The following is an 18,686-nucleotide window of genomic DNA, read 5'->3' on the forward strand; positions in this document are numbered from 1 at the left end:
TCCTTCAGGCCCTGTTCCCCCTCTAGCTCCCTGCCTCATTTCCCAGGACACAGTGTTGTCTCACATATTTCCCAGCTGAAAAGAATAAATTTAATCCTTTGTGTTCAACCTTCCAGCCACAACAGGGATTCTTTATAATGACAATATGTTACAGGGCACCTGGATTCATTCCAGACCTGAGGCAGACCACTATCCTCAGTCCATTAGAAACTTTCACGTTTTCTGTTCCCCTCCATGGCAAAGATTCCTGTTCTCTGGACCAGTTTGCCTGGTGCAGCACACGATGCTCTGTTTCCCTGTCTCAAAGCCCTGGTTGTGTTGTTTCTGTGCAAACCACACCATCTCTCTCTGAACCTGTAAAAGCTCTTTGCTGTGTGTTGTTGAATTTCCCTCCTGATCCTGGGTGTGTTTTTGGAGGGGTTTGTCACAGCCTGCTCTGTTCCCAGTGCTGGGGTGGATCCCACTGGCTGCATCAATAAATACTGCTCTGCTTCTCCCAATTTCAAGAATATTTCCTGAGGGTGACCATCAAGCTGACCTCTTTGGGGTGCTCCACTGCCTTTTCCTGTAGAAAATCCCCTGAGCCAGATCCTGCCATACATTTAAGATGCTGTGATTTTGTTGGTGCAGTGTTTTGATCCCCTGTTTTGGCTGCTGAGCTGTGGGAGAGGCGATCTCAGCCCTAGAGAGAGCCTGGAACCTCTCCAAGCTGGTGATTTCTCGTGCCTGGATGCAGTACAGATGTTGAACAGAGCTGCTGTGACCTTTCTGCTGGTTAAGTCATGGCACTGCAGAGCCCTGCAGGGCTGAGCTCTCATTCCTCCTCCCTGCAGCCAGCACACAGCAGAGAATTTATTGACTGGCTCTGGAATTCGGCAATTCCCTTAATTGGCTTCATTTCCAGGGCTCTGTCATTCTTCCCCTGCACTGCTGGTGGCAGAGCTATTTGTGTGCTGGTTGGGAAAAAAAACCCCTAAGATTGGACATTAAATCAATCAGGGCCAAGGACAGATACCTCTCAAAGATAATTGCACCCAGATATCCTGGGAGCCTTTACAAATCCCTTGGCAGCTTCCAGGTCTTTCCCTCCTGTGGCTTTGCTCTGAGGAGCCTCTATTTAGCAACAGGACATCCCCAAGCAATGCCAGCAGTCAGACAAAAGTCTCCTTTCCTTTCCATCATTTCATGATTTACCTCCCCAGCCACACCAAAAGCCAGGTCTTTTTTAATTATTATTTTTTTTCATTTCTAAGGGTCAAAAGGGCTGGGCTGGCTCAGCTTTTCCCCTGTACAAAGCTCATTAAAGAGCACTTGGACATTGGTGGGGCTTTTTATTATATTATTATATTATATTTATTATATTATTTTATTATATTATGGGATTTGTTTTCCTTTTCTTGGGGTGTTCATCCCTGTGTCACTTCCCACAATGAGCTTGGGGTCTGAGCTTGGATATGTTTTAATTAAATGCAGTGGGAGTCAGTAATTGTGAGGTGCTGTCGACACAGAGCTCCTAGATGAGAAAATCACACTCTATTTTTAATACACCAAACTCATGATATTCAGTATAACATCATGTCTTATTAGCATATCCATCTCCAAACTTACTTGCTATCACAAATGCACTCAAAAATGTTTTATTTCTGTTTCAATATTTCTTTGACAAGTTAAAAAAAAAAAGAAAAAGAAAAATAGAACTTCCATAAGCAGGATTTATTGTCTCTTTTAAGCAAGGTGGTTGTAGCACAGTTGTGATGCTGCAAAAATACAGGGCTAGAGAATAGTACACATTCTGTAAAAAAACCTGACATCAGGGGGTGAACAGTCCTCTGGCAGTTTTGGGATTCCATCCAGTATTTTCAGGTTTGGCAAATTGGAGAACACACTTAAAGAGAGACAAAAGGAAAAACAGAAATTGAGAAAAATAAGCTTGGGAAATGCTGAGAACCATACAGACACTGATAAAAAAGAAACAGTGGATTCAAACTTATCTAAAATAGATTTGGGTTGTTGGAAATCTGGATTTGGCATTTGTTGCAGAATTTATCTGATAAAGAGCTAATTAAAACTCTCAGATTTCACTCTATTGCACCACTTTTATATCCTCAGACTCAATAAAGCACTTCAACAATTCCAATGCTGAGATTGAACATAACACCAGAGTTATACCAAATAATACCAATATTTAATTGTCCTAAGAACTGTCAGACTGAGAGCAGAAACACAATTAAGAATTTTTAAAAGGTGGTTTTCTGCTTTTGTTCTCCTGGAGTTTTAGAGATTCAAATAAAATGTGAAATCCATCATTTCAAATTTACTTTTCTCCTTCCATGCTGATATCTGCCTCCCTGCCTTGAGAAAGCACCAGCATCACCCCACACTGCCACAAGGCTGAAGGAAAACATTGGGAACTCAGAAAGGTTTTCATCAAACACTTCTTTTCAACTTCTCCTCTCTTTTTTCCCCCTCCCAGGAAGCGATGGGAGGAGTGTGTCCCGTTTCAGACACGCTCTGCAAGATTTATCTCTAAAATATCAACACCTGGCTGTGTTTGTAGTGGGGGAAAACATTCAACCATGCAGATTTCCTAAGAGTGAGACTTAGGATAGATGATATTCTCCTGAATTTCCCTGCATTGTAATGTCTTGGATTAGAATTCCCATTTCCAGTGTCTGAGGCTGCTCTGTTCAATCTCCAGCACATCCCAAAGGCTGGAAGGCAACAGGATTTTCAGTGCTGAAGGCAGAGCAGCTCCCACAGCCCTGCCATGGGGACAGGGGGGAATCCAGGAAAATCAAATCAAGGGAACTTAATTTTCTGCTGCTTTTGCTCCTGTCTTTCGAGACATCCTCCTGATTCCATCTCTGACACGTAATGCAATTCAGGCTCCTTGCAGAACCCACCAAGGATACAATGAGACTGAAGAGGGTTTGAGTAATAGGTAGTTTCTATTAATAAAAGGGAATCTAATTTGTCTGCCCTGCTCACTGTCTCTAAAGTTGATCCATGGGTTTAGTTCAGTTCCAGAACTGCCAGTCATGCCATTAAAAAGCATCATAGGCAGTTTCTGAATATTTTGGGGCTTTTATCACCTGATAGCTCACTAACCCACCTTCCTGAAGCGTTTCAGAGCGTTGAAACTACGGGGAAATAAAAAGCTTCTTTAGAAAGCTTGCTGGAATTGAGATCCTATTCCTTTGAAACTCTGGCAAACATTTCTTTGTGTTCATCACCTTTGTTAGCCACGGGAGGGTCAGACTTACAGTTGTCTGTATCTTTCCTGGAACTCACAGGGATTCCTCCTGAGGATGAGGGATTCAAGTGGAGTGTGCCTGAAGTCTGAAATCCCCCCTAGGGTCGTGATGTTATTTTCAGCGAGGGATAAGTGCTGAATCTGAGGGATCTTTGGCAGCTGTTTGAAGGATGTAAAGTGGTTTTTATTTACATTTAGCTCTCTGCATCTGTAAAGTACAAAGTGTATGGCATCACTGTCACATCTGGGACACAATCCCTACAACAGGGATGGCTTTTATACACTGCTTTTGCATTTGTGCTATTTTTGCCTAGTCATGGACTGCCAGATCACATCCCTACACTTTATATCCCCTAATTTCTTTATATTGTACAGCAGATGCATCATTATTTCTGTTCTCAACGCCACAACTCTCCATACACCCAAAATCACAACAGCAGAGTAGCAACAGATGGATGGCAAAATAAATTTGTAGTTGTCATGGTCATGCTTGGCCTCTCTGCCTGGGTTTTGTTCCACCATCTCTTCACAGAGATCTGTGTTCAGCAGCCTCCCCTTTTGTCACAGATCTCCCTGAAGCTGACAAGACTCATTAATTAATCCCCAGGAATAAAGGGGACATTATCTGATCTCCTCACTGGATATTTTCAGCCTGGGGATGGCATGAGCTCAGAACAGAATCAAACTGATGGATTCTCAATCCAGAACCCCCCCAAGAGCAGATTTGGCAGTTCTCAAGAGCCTGCTCCAGCTGTCACCCCAGTAAAATTCTGATTTCTGTGGAATTACATAAAAATAGAAACAGGACATTTTGTCTACCTTGGCAACCTTATGGCACTGAGGTCTGTCAAGGAATTGTCCACCAACCAAAGCTTTTCCACCCGAATTAATCTTCGGAGGATTCTTTTGAAGTTTTCCACCTGGTAAAGATCACCCAGGTCCTGGAAGGAAAGGTTCAACTCCTGGGAAGGGAAAAATAAGAGAAATCACTTTTTTCTTTTTTTTTTTCCACTTGCTTTGTAATAGCTTTATCATTAAATGTAGAATTAGCCAGAGGCAGTTAAAATTAGAATGCATTTTATGCTGCTGCTGTTATAACAATTGGTGGTGCCAAGTGCCAAATTCACCTCAGAATCATAGTGATGGGCTCCTTAATTCTTTGAAAGGAAGAAAGAAACCATCTCTCAAGCAGGAATTTTAGTGTCCATCTCCTCCTTCCTCTCTGAGGGGGTTACCAGTGTGTGGGGATGGAGCAGGACTGACTGTGGCTTATTGGTTTGGCTTTTAACTCATCTGGCACCAAAGTGCTGTGCAGCAGCCAGCTATAAATATTCATAGAGTCCTCACAGAACGGTCTGGGCTGGCAGGGGATTTAGAATCCATCCAATTCCACCCCCTGCCATAGCCAGGGACACCTTCCTTACAACAGGTTTAAACCTATTAAATGCACTGAGCAGCCAGCACATCATCATTGGGCTTCTTTACAACTACAGTCCAAAGGGTTAATGAGAAAGTTTTACAGCACAGTTTTCCCAGTTCTCTTGAAGCCTCTTTTCCCATTTCTCTGTCTCAGTTACTTGTTTCCTTTTTTTCAGGGTATGCTCTTCTTTTCTGAAAAACAGCTCTTCTTCTGAGGGCCCTGTTCAGAGAAAAAGATTTACAGTTGAGGATGTGATACAGAACTGGCACTTAGTCTCTTGCAGGAAGAATGTATATATAAAAATTGCTGGGAAGATTCTGTAATGAAGAAATGTGTATAATATTATAGGTCTGTAAGTTTCCAGGTTCCTGAGATATAAATTAATGGGAAGATTTTTCTACCATTTCCAGGCCTGTAATTCAGCCAGCAATCTACAGCCGTGGTGATTTTGTGCATGGCTGGTAAAGGACAGATCTGCTACAGCTCAGAATGAAAACTGTTTCTGAAGGGCTGTTCATAAGGATCTAAAATCCTTCTTATTCCTTGCCATGCTATGAGTTAGCCTTTGATTGTCCTGAGAAAGGACAATTTGCAGCTTCCAGGGCAGGGACAAGGATCAGCAGCCCCACTCCAAGGCTCGTTTTTTTGACACAGACACACTCTGGAGACTCAAAGTCTTAATGAAATGTTTAGAGCTATGGACACCTTCAAATTCCTGCTTAGAGCAAGGACAGGCTGGAAACTTTCTGTTGTTTGCTCCCAAACATGCAAATACTGGATTTTTAGCCCCATCTGTTCTTGAGTGTGTCTCTAGATTGTAGTTGAGCCAATTTAAAGCACAATAGAAGTGCCACTGTTTGCAGGACTGGGTTTCCCTCTTGCTTTCGTGTTTGGCTGTTTGGCTACTGCATTCTGAGCTGTCAAAGGATAATGAACTTTGGAGAGAAGTAATCAGCACCACATTAATACTAAACACTCTCAATTTGCAGTTCAGGCAGCTGTTTTTCATTTTGGAAACTATAAAGGGTAATTTCCTGATGATTTTTAAAAAAGCAAGTATGGGCACCCTGAGATGAAATCCTGCCCCTTTTCAAAAGAATGGCAAACTCCATGATTTAAGCTCATCACTTTTAAGGATGTACTCTTGGACTCAATAGAGTTGGGGCTGAAATGTCAAAGTGTCTTTTTGATCTTTACCTTCCCTCACTCGGGGCGAGCGGAGCTGATTTCCTCGAACGCCGTGTTCTTCTATGTCACACCAGCCAAGGTACTTGAAGGAGTCAGAAGGCAGCTTTAAAAAAGGCAAAATAAAGATATAAAAGAATCAGTAAAAGCTCCTGAGGCTCTGACATTGTGAATTCTCTTATTTCTGGGCTTCTTGCAGCAGAAATCCCCCAGTCAGAGCCAGGAGCAGGAGCTGGTGGGGATTCAGAGTTGATGGAGTTTGCTGCAGCTCATCCTGGTTAACTCCGATCAATTGGCTCAGATTTTGGAGAATCTTCTCAGGGCTCATTATCCACCTGCCCAGGGCAGCAGTTTGGTGCTCAGAACTCCAAGGCAAATCCCCTGCCACGGCTGACCCCAAAGAGCAGAATTGTTTGAATTCCACCCCAGTTTGGGAGGATAAAAGGAGGTAACCAAAATCCACCTCAACGCTGAGGAAGAGATTTCTGCCTTAGCTCCCCTTTGTCGATGTCTCTTCTCTACAGAGCTGCAATCAGGCTGGGGAACCCAACACTTACTGGGAAAGGAAGCCTGGAGTCCCAGCTCTGCCCAAGGATTCCTCTGGTTTGGGGTAAAACCGGTGGAATGTTGTGTGCATCACTAAGGATGGAGCAGCGGGAGGAATAGGATTGAAAGAACTTCTGATTGCTCGTGGTCAGACCTGAGGAACTAGAGAGGAGACGTTAAGCCAGTGTGGATTCTGTCCAGAGAAATGCAAATTGTATTGGTTTTGCTTTATAATTGCAGAAAATAATTAAAGAAAATACAGAATAGCCACAACCTGAGGCCAAACCATGGGCAAGCCCCTCACCCCTCACCTGAGCTGCATTTCCTCACACACAGGAGCCTTGCACAGATGTGGCTGAACATCAGGAGGAGGAATTTACTGGCAGTTTGTTAGAAAAGCTGAGACCTGGAGAAAATGTAGACCTGACCTTGTTCAACAGCACAAAGTGTTTGTTCCCTCCTACCCAGGAGAGCCCTGCTTTTATGGATGTGGATTGGACAAAAAAGATACCTCAGTTTATTTTATTCCATCGTACATGTGTTTTAACTCATTATTTGATTAATATTAGTATATTTATTTTAATCTCTTGGGTGTGTCCTAGGGGATTCTCAGAGATCTGATCTTTGTTCAACAGAGTATTCAAATTACAGAATCATTAGTGCTGGGAAAGACCTCCAAGGTTACCAAGTCCAACCTCCAGCTTGCAGCCGTGTTCATGCTCTCTCCCTTGCCCAGAAACTCTTCCAAAAGTCACATTTTATACACCCCAAATGGGGCAATTTCTCCAATTGTGCTTCAGAGGGATTGAAGAATTGAAGGCTGTCAGCTGCAATTTAGGAATTTACCAGAGAATACTTGAAAACAATGATTTAATTTAGGCAGGGTGTGCATCCAGAGCTGTAATTTGACGTTTGCTCTGCAGGCTCGGGGAGCTCTTGCCAGGGAGCCTCAGCTGTCAGTCAGCATCATAAAACAACTGGAGTCAGGAGCAGAAATACAGAATAAAAATGCAGCTTTAAAATGGTTTGGGGAGGAAGGCAAAGAGTCACATAGTGGGAGTAACAGGTTAAGGAGAGCAGTGGTTAAAATGGACAATTACAGATTATTGGCAGACCCTCGTGTGTCCTGGTGACCTGCAACTGGGCAGGAACAGCTCTGACAAGCAGCTCTCCTCCCTTCTGCTCTGTGCTGGGGTTTTAATGGGGTCAGACCAGCCCCAGTGAACTGTAGGTGACTTCCAGGAAGCATTTTGGGAAATAACAGCTATTTCCTGAGACACTCTTTGAGGTCACCTGGAGGCAGAGCCCCTGGTGGGGTGTGTGTGGAACAGAGCAGCAGGAGCTCACACACAGCAGCCCTGGGAAAAGAGGATTTACATTGGGTAAACAGCAAAAAAAACCCAACAAAACACAACCCAGAAAATAAAAAAGTGCTGGGAATAATTCTTGTTTAGCTCTATCTTGGTGTTTGTTCTGCTTTTACCTCCTTGTATATTAAACGAGATCACACCAAAGAAATTTGTAGAAATTCTTTCGTATTTAAGAAAAAGATCTGTTATTTTTCTCAGTTTGGGAGTGATCTTTTAGGATGTATTCAAATCACTATTTATAACTGCAAGACTTTTCAAAACCTACCTTCCTCTCAGCTAGATACTACCTCCTCTGCTGAGACAGGAATATAAACTCCCAGTCCCTGGAAATGTGGGATAAAACATTTTAGCTGAACCATTTAACATGATATCTGTTCTGATCTCCTGGCAGGAAACCCACTCACAAAATTCTGTATTGATGATGGCAAATAAAACTTAAAGTTCCCCAAAAAAATTAAAAAAAAAAAAAAAAAGTGATGGATATCAGGTGGGTAGTGAAATTTCCATGGGAAGGAGTGACAGAAAGAAACATCTTTCATCTCCAAACTGCCTGAATTTAATAAGCACCAGCTGGACCCCCACATTATGTCACAGAAGATTTTTCTGGAGGAGCAAGTGCCACACAGCTTTTCTCTGCCTTGCTTTGTTTACCTTCCCATTTTGCTGCAAAATTGATGCAAAAGGAATGGCAATGAACGAGGCAGGATGCAATTCCCAGCAATTACAGATCGCACAATACATGAAAGGAACAAAATTTCCTGCCTTGATTGTGAGGCCCTTCGGCTGGATATGAATCTCCAATGACACCTCTGGGAGCAGCACACTAGATTATGTCAAGCATTAAGGGAAAAAAAATTAGATTCATGATGTCTGTCCAGGCTGAGTCATTTCCTCTCACTTCGCCTGCAGTGAGAAATTGGTGGTTATCATAAATCATGGACCTAAATTCTTATGGGAGGAGAATTAATTTCACTAATGGAAACCCTCTGTGGCAATTGCATTCCTCCATTCTCCCTCTTTTTGGGGGGTGTGGGGAGTATTTATGATCTCTTTTAAGCAGAGGTACTTGACTATATTTTAAGAATTCTATAACAGAGGTTTGGAAAGGAAACTTCAAAAGGTAATGGGGGAAAAAATTCTTGTGACCAACTTCTAATTCCTGAGACCAGCCCTCAGTCCATTTCTTATCATGGCTACACCAAATCCAGGTACAATTTCTTTTTAAATCTCAGTAATAAACAAAACCCCACAAAATTGTACCACAAACAATTCTTTGCAGGCACCTTGAAGTCTGGAGGGCTCCATGTGAGCTGACAAGAGGGAGCACAGACTGTGGGGTAACTGGAAGCACTCATGGCTAACCCTTTGTATTTTACATTATTCTCCTCAGTGGAAGTCCCAGTGAGGAATTCAGTGCCTGAAGTGTTTTGCAAACTGTCAGGAATGAGAGCAGAACAGCTCCTGCATTTTTCAGGATGGGTCTGAGGAGGTATCAGGCCATTCCTCGGAAAATCGTGCCCTGCTGAGCTCCCAATCAAAGTCCCACCTCGTGGAGAAGTCAGTGTCAGCTGTGAGATGTTCTCCTCTCCCTGACACCTTGGCCACGTTTCCAGAGAGCCCAGAATGTTCCAGGTTTCCTGACTGCAGTGTGAGTCCAGCTGCCTTTAAGAGGAGGGTACATTAAAAACCCAGGGAAGACTTTGAAGAGCCAAAGCTGAGCTACTTCTGAAACAACACCAGTGACAGATACTGAATGAGAAACAGAGTGGAAAAGTCCCTCCTGTGTATATTTCAGATATTTGGCTGTTAAAAAAGGAGTGTCAGTCAAAAGACTCCTTTCTCCTGATGGAGCAGCAGCCTGGATGCACAAACATCTGAGGCTCTACAGCACAGGTTCAGCTCTGCCACGCAGAAAATGGGAAGCTCAGATAAAGAGGAGCAAAGATAAAGGAGTTTATGAGCAAACTCTTGCATTTGGGATTTGAAAAGCTTTTTGTCCCAGCCTTTTCAGCAGTTCTGGGCTCTGGTCTAAATTCCCACAGCCTTATCCCCAGCTGCTCCTCAGGAATCAGCATCCTCAAGCAGGCTTAGCTTTCCCCTTCAATCTGAAGTGCCCTGGATAAAAGGTTTGGGAGCAAGTAGTAGGGCTATTTATACTAACTCTTCACATATCCAGAGTCAGAATTCCCGTGGTGCTTGCTACATCCCACCAAATCACAGCCCATATCTGATGGAAAGGCCCCTGCTCCTGTGTGATCTCTGTAAAGTCTGCTCAGGTTCTTATTTAACAGCAAAATGCTCTCACTTCATTCAGTCCTGATACTATGGAAGTGAAAAATGTGTTTAAACCATTCTAGAGGAAGGAAGCAAAACAAATGTGTTTTAAGATCATCTTTAAGGAATAGAAAAGAAAATATTCAAACTAGAGAAACTAAGAAAAGAACAATAAATCCTCCCAAAGGAAAGGGTTTGTATCACTGGGTGAGAGCTGCAGGTGCTGCAGGCTCTGAGAGCTGGTTGTGGATCTGCCCAGACCACCTGCACAAAGAAGTGCTTGCTCCAGGTTCCAAACACCCAATTATTTATGTTGTCCCAGACAGTGGCAAATGCCAAAGCCATCCACACAAACGAACTGCAGGGGTAACTTACCAGCACAATTTGTGAAAGTATTTAAAAGACAGCAAACTCAGAATTCAGGCTGTGCCTCATTTCGAATGCACACAATTTACTGCTCCAGAGCAGCTCTGCTTGTATGCAAACACTTATTATGAGAACTCCCTGAACTTCGGAGAGTAGAAGATATGGACACGGTGTTTGCATGCTCTATTACCTTTCAATTATTTTTATAGGAGTTTTATGAGGCATTATGCAACATTTTGAAGCAGTTCTTTTGAGCATAATTTAGTGACAAACACACCTGTAAGTTATGGCTACAAAGCATCCTCGCTGATAGCTGTAGCATCAATTATCTTGCTTTATGCTTCATAAAATTGCCCCCCCCAAAGACATAATTAACTTAATTAGGTCCTATCACCATAATAATACACTCTTAGCATATTAATTAATATTTTCCTCATGGATCCAGCTTGCCCCGATGCAAAGCCCACATCTCAATCCAGGTGCCTTTCACACATTTTCCTAACAAACTCAACATTTTTGTTGGGACAGCTCTTCCTTTCAGCAATCAGGCAATGACACCAGGAAAAGCAACTCTGTTTGAATTCCTGTGTTTCCCCTGCACAGCAAGCTCCGTTAGCAATACAGGCTGGTACATTTTAAAAAGACACTCAATCCTGTAACTCTATCTTTGTTGTCAAAGCATGTCAAGCAATGACTACAGGTTCGTGTCTCCTTGCACCCTCCTACCTTTCAGACATGTCTGGCTGCTGCATAAAATCCTCACATCTTGCACAGGGCTATTTGTCTACGGGCAGAGCTTATCTTCCCATCTCTGCCCCTGCCCAGGGAAGGAGTTCCACGGCCTCTGGAGAGGGGGAACCTGCTGGGATCCTGGCCGGGGCTGGATGGATTCACCGTCTCCAAGGGAACGCTGTCACCTCGCAACGCAGTCACGTTAGGAGCTATTGTTACCGATCTCTTAAGCACATCAAACAAATTCCTGGGCTGATCGAGCTGGTATCAGTGAGCTGTTTTTCCAGAAGGTGCCTAAAGATAGGTTGGTGATACCTGTAGCGAGATACGTGATCATCCAGCTGAATCTCCGGGCTGCTCGCTCCTGCGACTTCGCTTTCACCGATTGCTTTCACAGTTCTTGAAGTTCTTATTTTCGCTGCCTAAAAGATCTCCTGCTTCATTAATGGCTTGTTAAATGCCTTATTAATGTATCTATTGGATGAAAAGCAGATACTCAAAGAGGCTCAGATTTTATGTAATGTTCAGGAAAGTTCTTTATGAGCGCCTCTTCGCTCTGCTGGGCGTTCTTGCCTCGTTTGAACGTGCTCAGACATTTTAGGAAAATCTTCCAGGCTTCCTTCTCTGAATTTGCAGCTGAGAGTGAAAACAAGAGATTCTTCTCTTGGTGGGAACCAGCAGGTCAGGTTTATGTCTGTTTCTATATTTTTCTCAAAACATTGAAGCTGTAGATTCGGAGACTCAGCCCAGTGAATTATTCCCTTCAAAATGCATTTTTTGCTTGTTCACCCAGACAAAATACAGATGCTGGCAGGGCTCCAGGGTGGAATTGCAGCAGCTCAGGATGGTTGTGGGCACTGGTTAGTGCCTGCTGAAGGTCACAGATGGCTTTTAAACTCCAGCAGTGGTGGTGGGACCCAGATTTTAGGGGAAGGTTACGATGGAGCTGTAAATGGTGCCCTGACCTGCAACTCCCACACCACACTCCTCACTTGAGCTCCTGGGCTCTGTACTGAAAAAAGAGGGGATAAATAGATTAAAATCAGTGTGGGCAAAGTACACAGTGCACTGTGCCCAGGGACGTTTAATTGGAAATGGTGTCTAGTCAAAACCATTGTGGTTTAGACTTCTACCTTTCAGCTTCTTCACAAAAAAAAAATTATTCCTTATCCTCCTTTTCCTTCTCACTCCTCTTTTCTCTTTTTGGTCATTACAAAGGCTGATCATTATAAGGACTTTCTGTAGAGACAGGTCTGTGCTTTCCCCAATGGCTGCTGAAGGCTCCAAAACCTTCTCTCAGAAATTCTGCTGGCAAATTGCAGCGTGCCAGTAAAGCAGAGGGGAATAATGGTAATTAGAGCATTTCAGCTCCATGCAGAGGCATTCTGTGCTTCCAAATGTTGAACTGACAGATCGTTATGTGAAATTTAACAAAGTAGTCATTCCACACAGGTTTCATTAAAACTTTATGTGCTAAGAACTGAGTTTATTACGGGGTGGGCGAGGATGGGGTGTTAAGAGATTCATCAGGTCACTTGAGCAAATCATTGCTCTGCCTGCTAAGAATAAAAAAAATTAATATCTAAATCAAACAAGATTGTAATTTGGGGCCTTTCTACTTACCATTTTTCCTCTGTCTACAAAAAGGTACTGGTCCCCATCACAGCCTAATGGGCTTCAGATCTTTTATGGCAAATGCATTCCTCATAAAGCCCATGAAAAATTATCTCTGTGCTATTTCAGAGGAACGACATATTTTACATGGTGTCGGCCTTTCCATTATAAACACTATTTTTCAGATCTTTACAACCTGCCCATAAAAATATGCTTCTGACAAGAAATTCAGCAGCATGTCCCAGCTCTGCAAGGGAGAAATAGTTTTTTTTCCTCTAATTTTGATGAGTAATTTTGTCTTTTAATTGGGTAAATGCAGTGTGGGCATCGGTCTCAACCCTGTGTCTCTCACATCTTTTTTGTCCCGCTGGATTCTTCCCTGCATGTCCATGAAATATGTAGGAACTGGGCAGAATCCAGCTCATCCTGAGGTCTGATTAATGACAGAAACAATCCCAATTATTCTCTCTGCTGTAGGCCACCAGAGGCCCCGTTGTTCTGGGCACCACAGAAAGTCAGGAAAACAGAGTTTGCACCAGAGAGTTTGTGCTTTAATTGAACAGAGCAGACAGACAAAGAGTAGGAAGAAAGGAAATAATATTATCCCTCCTCCTTTTATACAGAAATAACTGAGATGCTCAGACCATGAAATCCTGGCACTGTGGTAGCAGAAATTCTGTTCCTGTGCCCAGGGTCAGCATTCACACAGGATTCCCAGCCACTGACTTCGTTAAGACCAGACTGGATGAACAGTCTGGCTTTAAAGTCTGAGTTTACTGGCTGAGTTTCTGAGCTGACATTTTGATAATCATCACTAAAGAACACTTAAAAGAAATTTCTCTATTACAACATTTTTCTGGTTCAGGGTTAAATCAGTTTGTTGATATAATTTTACATTCTTTATGTAAAGTCCTTTTTTTTTGGTGTTAACTCCATACATATTGGTGATAACAAACCATTGGGTCGATGGCACCGGTAAAATCAGACCTGAACGCGTAACAACACTTCAGCACCAGCAGAAAGTTGACTTTTATTGATCTTACCTGGCTTGAACACATGCAGGAATCCAGAGCACTCATGTTGGGTGGGTCAGTCAGACAGAGAGGGTTTCTTGGGCTGTCTCAGTGCTCTGGGAAAGGAGCGCGCTTTGGATGCACAAACGCTCATCCGTGCCTCGGCACACTCACTCAAACTCACTGGATATTTTGCTGAGTTACCCAGGCAACTCAATTCTTTTTGTCCTGCCCATTCAGGATTCCAGGAAAGTATTTGACTCCCACTGGTAGGACTTGGAGAGCATTCCCAGGGAAAAGCCAAGGACGGCAGAATGAAGCCTTGGAGAGGAGGAGAGCGGAGTCAGTGAAACATTTCATCGGGGTCAGCAGACAAAAAGGAATCAACAACGAGCTGCATAAATAATTGAAGTGAAAACTATATATGTCTGCTTCTCGAAGGTGTTACAAACCCAGGCATTCCAAGAGGGTTGGAGGGGCTGTAACCAAGCAACAGGGACTGAAATTTGGTTCTCTCTCCTGGAAAAACAATGGGCTCGCAAGTCATAATGACAATGTTGGGGACTGAAGAGTGAGCCTTTCCTTGATTTAATAATCTTTGGATGAAGCTTTAAGAAAAGATGTTTGTGGAATGAAGGAAGCATTTTTATTTGGTTCAGGAGAGGCCTATTGCAGCATCAAGCCTGTCTTTTCTAGCAGAATGAAGGTCAACAATTTCTGGGAGAATTAAACTTTTTGTGACACTGAGGAAAGACCACAAATAAGTAACATTTCAAGATTTTCTTTCTCAAAACTTTATTTCCAAAAGAAATCATGGACATAACTCACTGTCTCTTCATTTCCCTGGATGAAAGAGAGAATATAACTGTATCCCAAGTGGAGCTGGTGGCACATGACACTCCTGATTGATGATTTCTCCCTGTATTCACCTCCCTGAGATGAGGTATATTTTCCCTTTTACCTTAAAGCATGGCTTTTATATTGGATGAAGTCAGATGCACATAAGATCCCAACCCACAGATGCACATAAAATCTTGATTAACCTCGTAGCCCTCAGGAGCAAAGCCACAGAATTTGGGAGCAGAACCAAACCCACGTGTGACTGTGGAAAAAGCCCAGAGGTACCTGCCAGACCTCTCCAAGGGGAATGAACCCTCACTCAGGTCATGGTTTGGAGCTCTCTGGAGCTCAGTGACAAACTGCCACCCATTTTAATGAGCTCCCTGTCACCCTCCACTTCCCCAGCTGCCATTCCTGCCTAATCCTCAAAATCTGAAACATCCCAAGCTGCCAGAACAAACAAATCAGTTCCATTTGATGGAACCACCCAGAGGTGAAACCTCCATGCGAGGTCAGTCTCATTTCCTCCACCCACATCTTTATTATGAGTCTCATGTTTCATCTTTTCGTGAGTTAATTGTTAATAATTCCCGATGGAGTACAAGATTCATTAAGTACTTCCTAATTTATCAAACATAAGTCTCATCAGGTAATTTTAATCATATGAAAATCATTCTAAATTCATTCTGATAGACAATTTCCTGTTGCAGCCTAGTAAGCCTCCTTTTCCCCTGTGCTGTTGGAAGCAACATCTCTGGTTATTCTCCTCTCTAATTTCCATCATTGCAGATTCCATTACACTTCCAACATTTTCTTGTATTTATCTGAAACCGCTTCCAGCTGCTAAAGACTCACATTTCTTTTTTTTTTTTTTCTTTTTTAGAATTGATTACCTGAAATATATTGAAAAAAGTGGTTTATTTTATCCATCAAACCCCTGCCTTCCTGGAAATCAGGTCCTGCAAATGTGGGAATACTTGGGAGTCACCAGAGCACTTCTTGATTAAAGTGCCTTTGCCAGGTTGTCATAAATGAGATGTTTGAGACAAATAGACATCATCTCTTTAAGTGTGGGATGGGAAAATAATTGTATTGCTGGGCCAAGGTGGTAAAAAAGTACCCAGCTCTACACGAGCTTAGAAAGGAGGGAGAGAACAGGGAAAACATGGAGAAACATGCAGAATGACAAACATAACTCAGTTTAAAATTCAGAACTGCCTGTCCCCATTCCAATCAAAGAAGGGACTGAGAACTCTGAACGTGTATTTACAGGCAGAACTTGTTCCTGACATCTCCCATTTTTTTATCCCTATTATTTCCCCAGGTCTTATTGCCAAAAAAAATTAAGTTCAAATGAATGCCTTGTTATTCACTGTCTGCAAGAATAATAAAGATGTTCTCTAGCTGAAAGCAGCAAGCAGGGCCTCCTGTGATCATGGGGAAAAGAGGAGAGGAGCATTATGAGAAGAATCAACTGTTTTTATTAAAGGTGTTGTGTTCAAGCAGCTTTTGTCAGGAAATCCAAATAATTTACTCCCACTTGCTCTCATTTTGAGCAAATGGCAGCCTTGTGTTACAGAAAGAAAGAATGAACCTTGCTTCTCTCCAGTGCTTCCTTTACGGGCAGGAGACAGACACGCTGTAGCTGTCCACAATTCCTGCATTTAAAGTTAGGAGCTGGCACGGCCTGCCAGAAGAAATTAAATGTAATGAACATGTGTTCCTGCTCAAAGTCAGGGACTGCATTTGCTGTATCACATCCTCGTGTCCTGAGGGCTACAGCACGTTGTCCTCCAGCAGTGCTGGGGGAGCTGAGCCGTTCCTGGGATGATTCTCCAGGGCTGTGTCCTGCAGCCCAGGGGCTGTGCCTGCCAAGCAGGGCATTTCCAGCTACAAGCACTTCCCATCCACATCCCATTCCACACCTATCTTAAATCAGGCTTCAGTGGAGAGGGGATTCTGGACTTGGATACACCCAAAAGCCAAGCAGACCTTAAAGCATCTTCATCTGACGGATTTTCCTCGCCCTTGCTCCCAGCACGGCTGGATTTCCACACCAGCTCAGGACTGCAGGACACCTGAGCCCGGCTGCAATCCCAGAGAAGGGCAGGAATCCATCCATGCCCATCAGGTTTTCCTGCCAGCAGCTGGGTTTCAATCAGGGCCCAGCAAAGACAAACCTGGAAGTGGAATGACTCCATCCAGTGCCTCACTCTGCTTTAGCTCTTTTCAGCCCCAAATCCCCCCTGCACACAAATCTCTGTTTTCCAGAGGTCATTCCCCACCTCACATTTTTGCTTTAACAGAGATGAGGTGACAGGAGAAGCAGCCTTTCTTTAAGGGAAAATAAAAAGGATTGAACCCCATACACTTCACATCCATCCTCATCTCTGGACTGCAAAGAGGCTCCAAGCCCACTGCTGCCCTAGAGGGGCTATGAAGGTGCTGTTAAACCACTTTATGTCACAATATTCTCCAGTCACAGGCCTGCCAGGTCACTGAACCAGTCCCAACCATTAACCACACCATCTTTCACTGCTTCACTGTGCTGCCAGCTCTGTGCTGTATTCCCAGTTGGGAAATTAGAATTTTCTTTTTGCCTCGTGCTGGGGGAAGAAGAGAGCCCTGTTTTCATTTATGAAATGACTGAGTGACCAGGTGTTCTTTTCTCCATTAAGGCAGTTTAATATTTCTGCTGATACCTGTACTTTAAAGTCTCCTTTCAGACCTCGTAGTTTTTGCAGTTGAGTTGTGAAAGATCAGCAGCTGAGCTTCAGCCGTGCTCCTCCTCATTTTTCATGCTGCCTTCACTGTTTTGGAGAGCTGCTGAATACAAAATGAAGCTGCAAGAGCGTGTTTGCTCTACAGGCAGCAAGGCATGAAGCCCTTTTTTCTCCAGCTGTGGAGTACAGCCAGAGCATTGCTAACAGAGCACTGGGGATGTGACTCAAAGGGTGACATTTCCTACTCTGCTGTGTGACACCAGATGATGAATGCTCACAGCAAAACACGGGGCTGGTTTAAATAAACAGAATTAAATACATTTCTGTGATTATAGGAGTCGTGTTGCATCTCTGAGGGAGCATCAGCTGCTGCTCCTGAGTGCTGCAGATTTGTCAGCTTGTTCTGAAATGCTCTGGTTGTTCACTGCGTTTTCCTGACACATAAATCTGATGGCACTTTGGTCCAAGCAGGCCAGAGGGTGATGTGGCCAGTAGGTGATTGATGTGGCCAGTAGGTGATTGATTTGGCCAGTGGGTGATTGATTTGGCCAGTAGGTGATTGATGTGGCCAGTAGGTGATTGATTTGGCCAGTGGGTGATTGATGTGGCCAGTAGGTGATTGATTTGGCCAGTGGGTGATTGATTTGGCCAGTAGGTGATTGATGTGGCCAGTGGGTGATTGATTTGGCCAGTAGGTGATTGATGTGGCCAGTAGGTGATTGATTTGGCCATTGGGTGATTGATGTGGCCAGTAGGTTGGGACAAGGCCTGTCCTGCACATCAGCCCTACTCTGGTTTTACAGATTTTACTCTGGTTTTACAGATTTTACTCTGGTTTTACAGATTTTACTCTGGTTTTACAGATTTTACTCTGGTTTTACAGCCAGCAATTGACAGCATCCCACTGTTCCCATTTTCAGCATCCCACTGTTCCCATTTTCAGCATTAGAGACACCATGGAGTGTAGGAGAGCAGAGACCTCAGCCCAGAGCCAAACCAAGGGGATTCTCTCTCCCATTCCTGGGTTCTGCCACTCTCAGTGAGGGTCACCCTCTGCTCCAGGCTGTCTCCTGAGGGATGGATGCCTTGGGATGCAGCCAAAGGGGCACAGCAGAGCCCAGTTCTGAGCCCTGGCACTGCCCCAGCTGCAGCCTGCAGTCAGACCCCACATCCACATCCCCTTCCCTCTGCAGGGCCCTGCCATGGGGATGAAATGCAGGCAGGAAAAGCCCTGGATTGTGCCAAATTCCAGCCAGGGATGGCAGGGGCTGGGGGAGGACAGGAGGGGAACCATCCTCACAGCAAACCTGAGCCAGCACCTCCCTTCAGCTCTCAGGTGTGACCAGCTGG

The 18,686-nt window shown here is 43.8% G+C and overlaps 1 protein-coding gene across 1 annotated transcript; it reads right to left on the minus strand.

Annotated features, from left to right (window-relative positions):
- Window positions 1-1,692: 1,692 nt before the first annotated feature.
- On the minus strand, window positions 1,693-13,839 carry LOC107208595. Its single transcript, XM_015637093.1, has 8 exons — window positions 13,804-13,839; window positions 11,462-11,568; window positions 6,416-6,566; window positions 5,871-5,964; window positions 4,774-4,892; window positions 4,073-4,215; window positions 3,264-3,461; window positions 1,693-1,885 (listed from the first exon to the last, which is right to left on the minus strand). The coding sequence occupies exons 1-8, from the start codon at window positions 13,837-13,839 to the stop codon at window positions 1,774-1,776; spliced, it is 960 nt and encodes a 319-aa protein (XP_015492579.1). The 3' UTR covers window positions 1,693-1,773.
- Between the last annotated feature and the right edge of the window lie 4,847 nt (window positions 13,840-18,686).

This window comes from Parus major, chromosome 9, assembly GCF_001522545.3.
Source record: "Parus major isolate Abel chromosome 9, Parus_major1.1, whole genome shotgun sequence".
NCBI classification, from domain to species: domain Eukaryota; kingdom Metazoa; phylum Chordata; class Aves; order Passeriformes; family Paridae; genus Parus; species Parus major.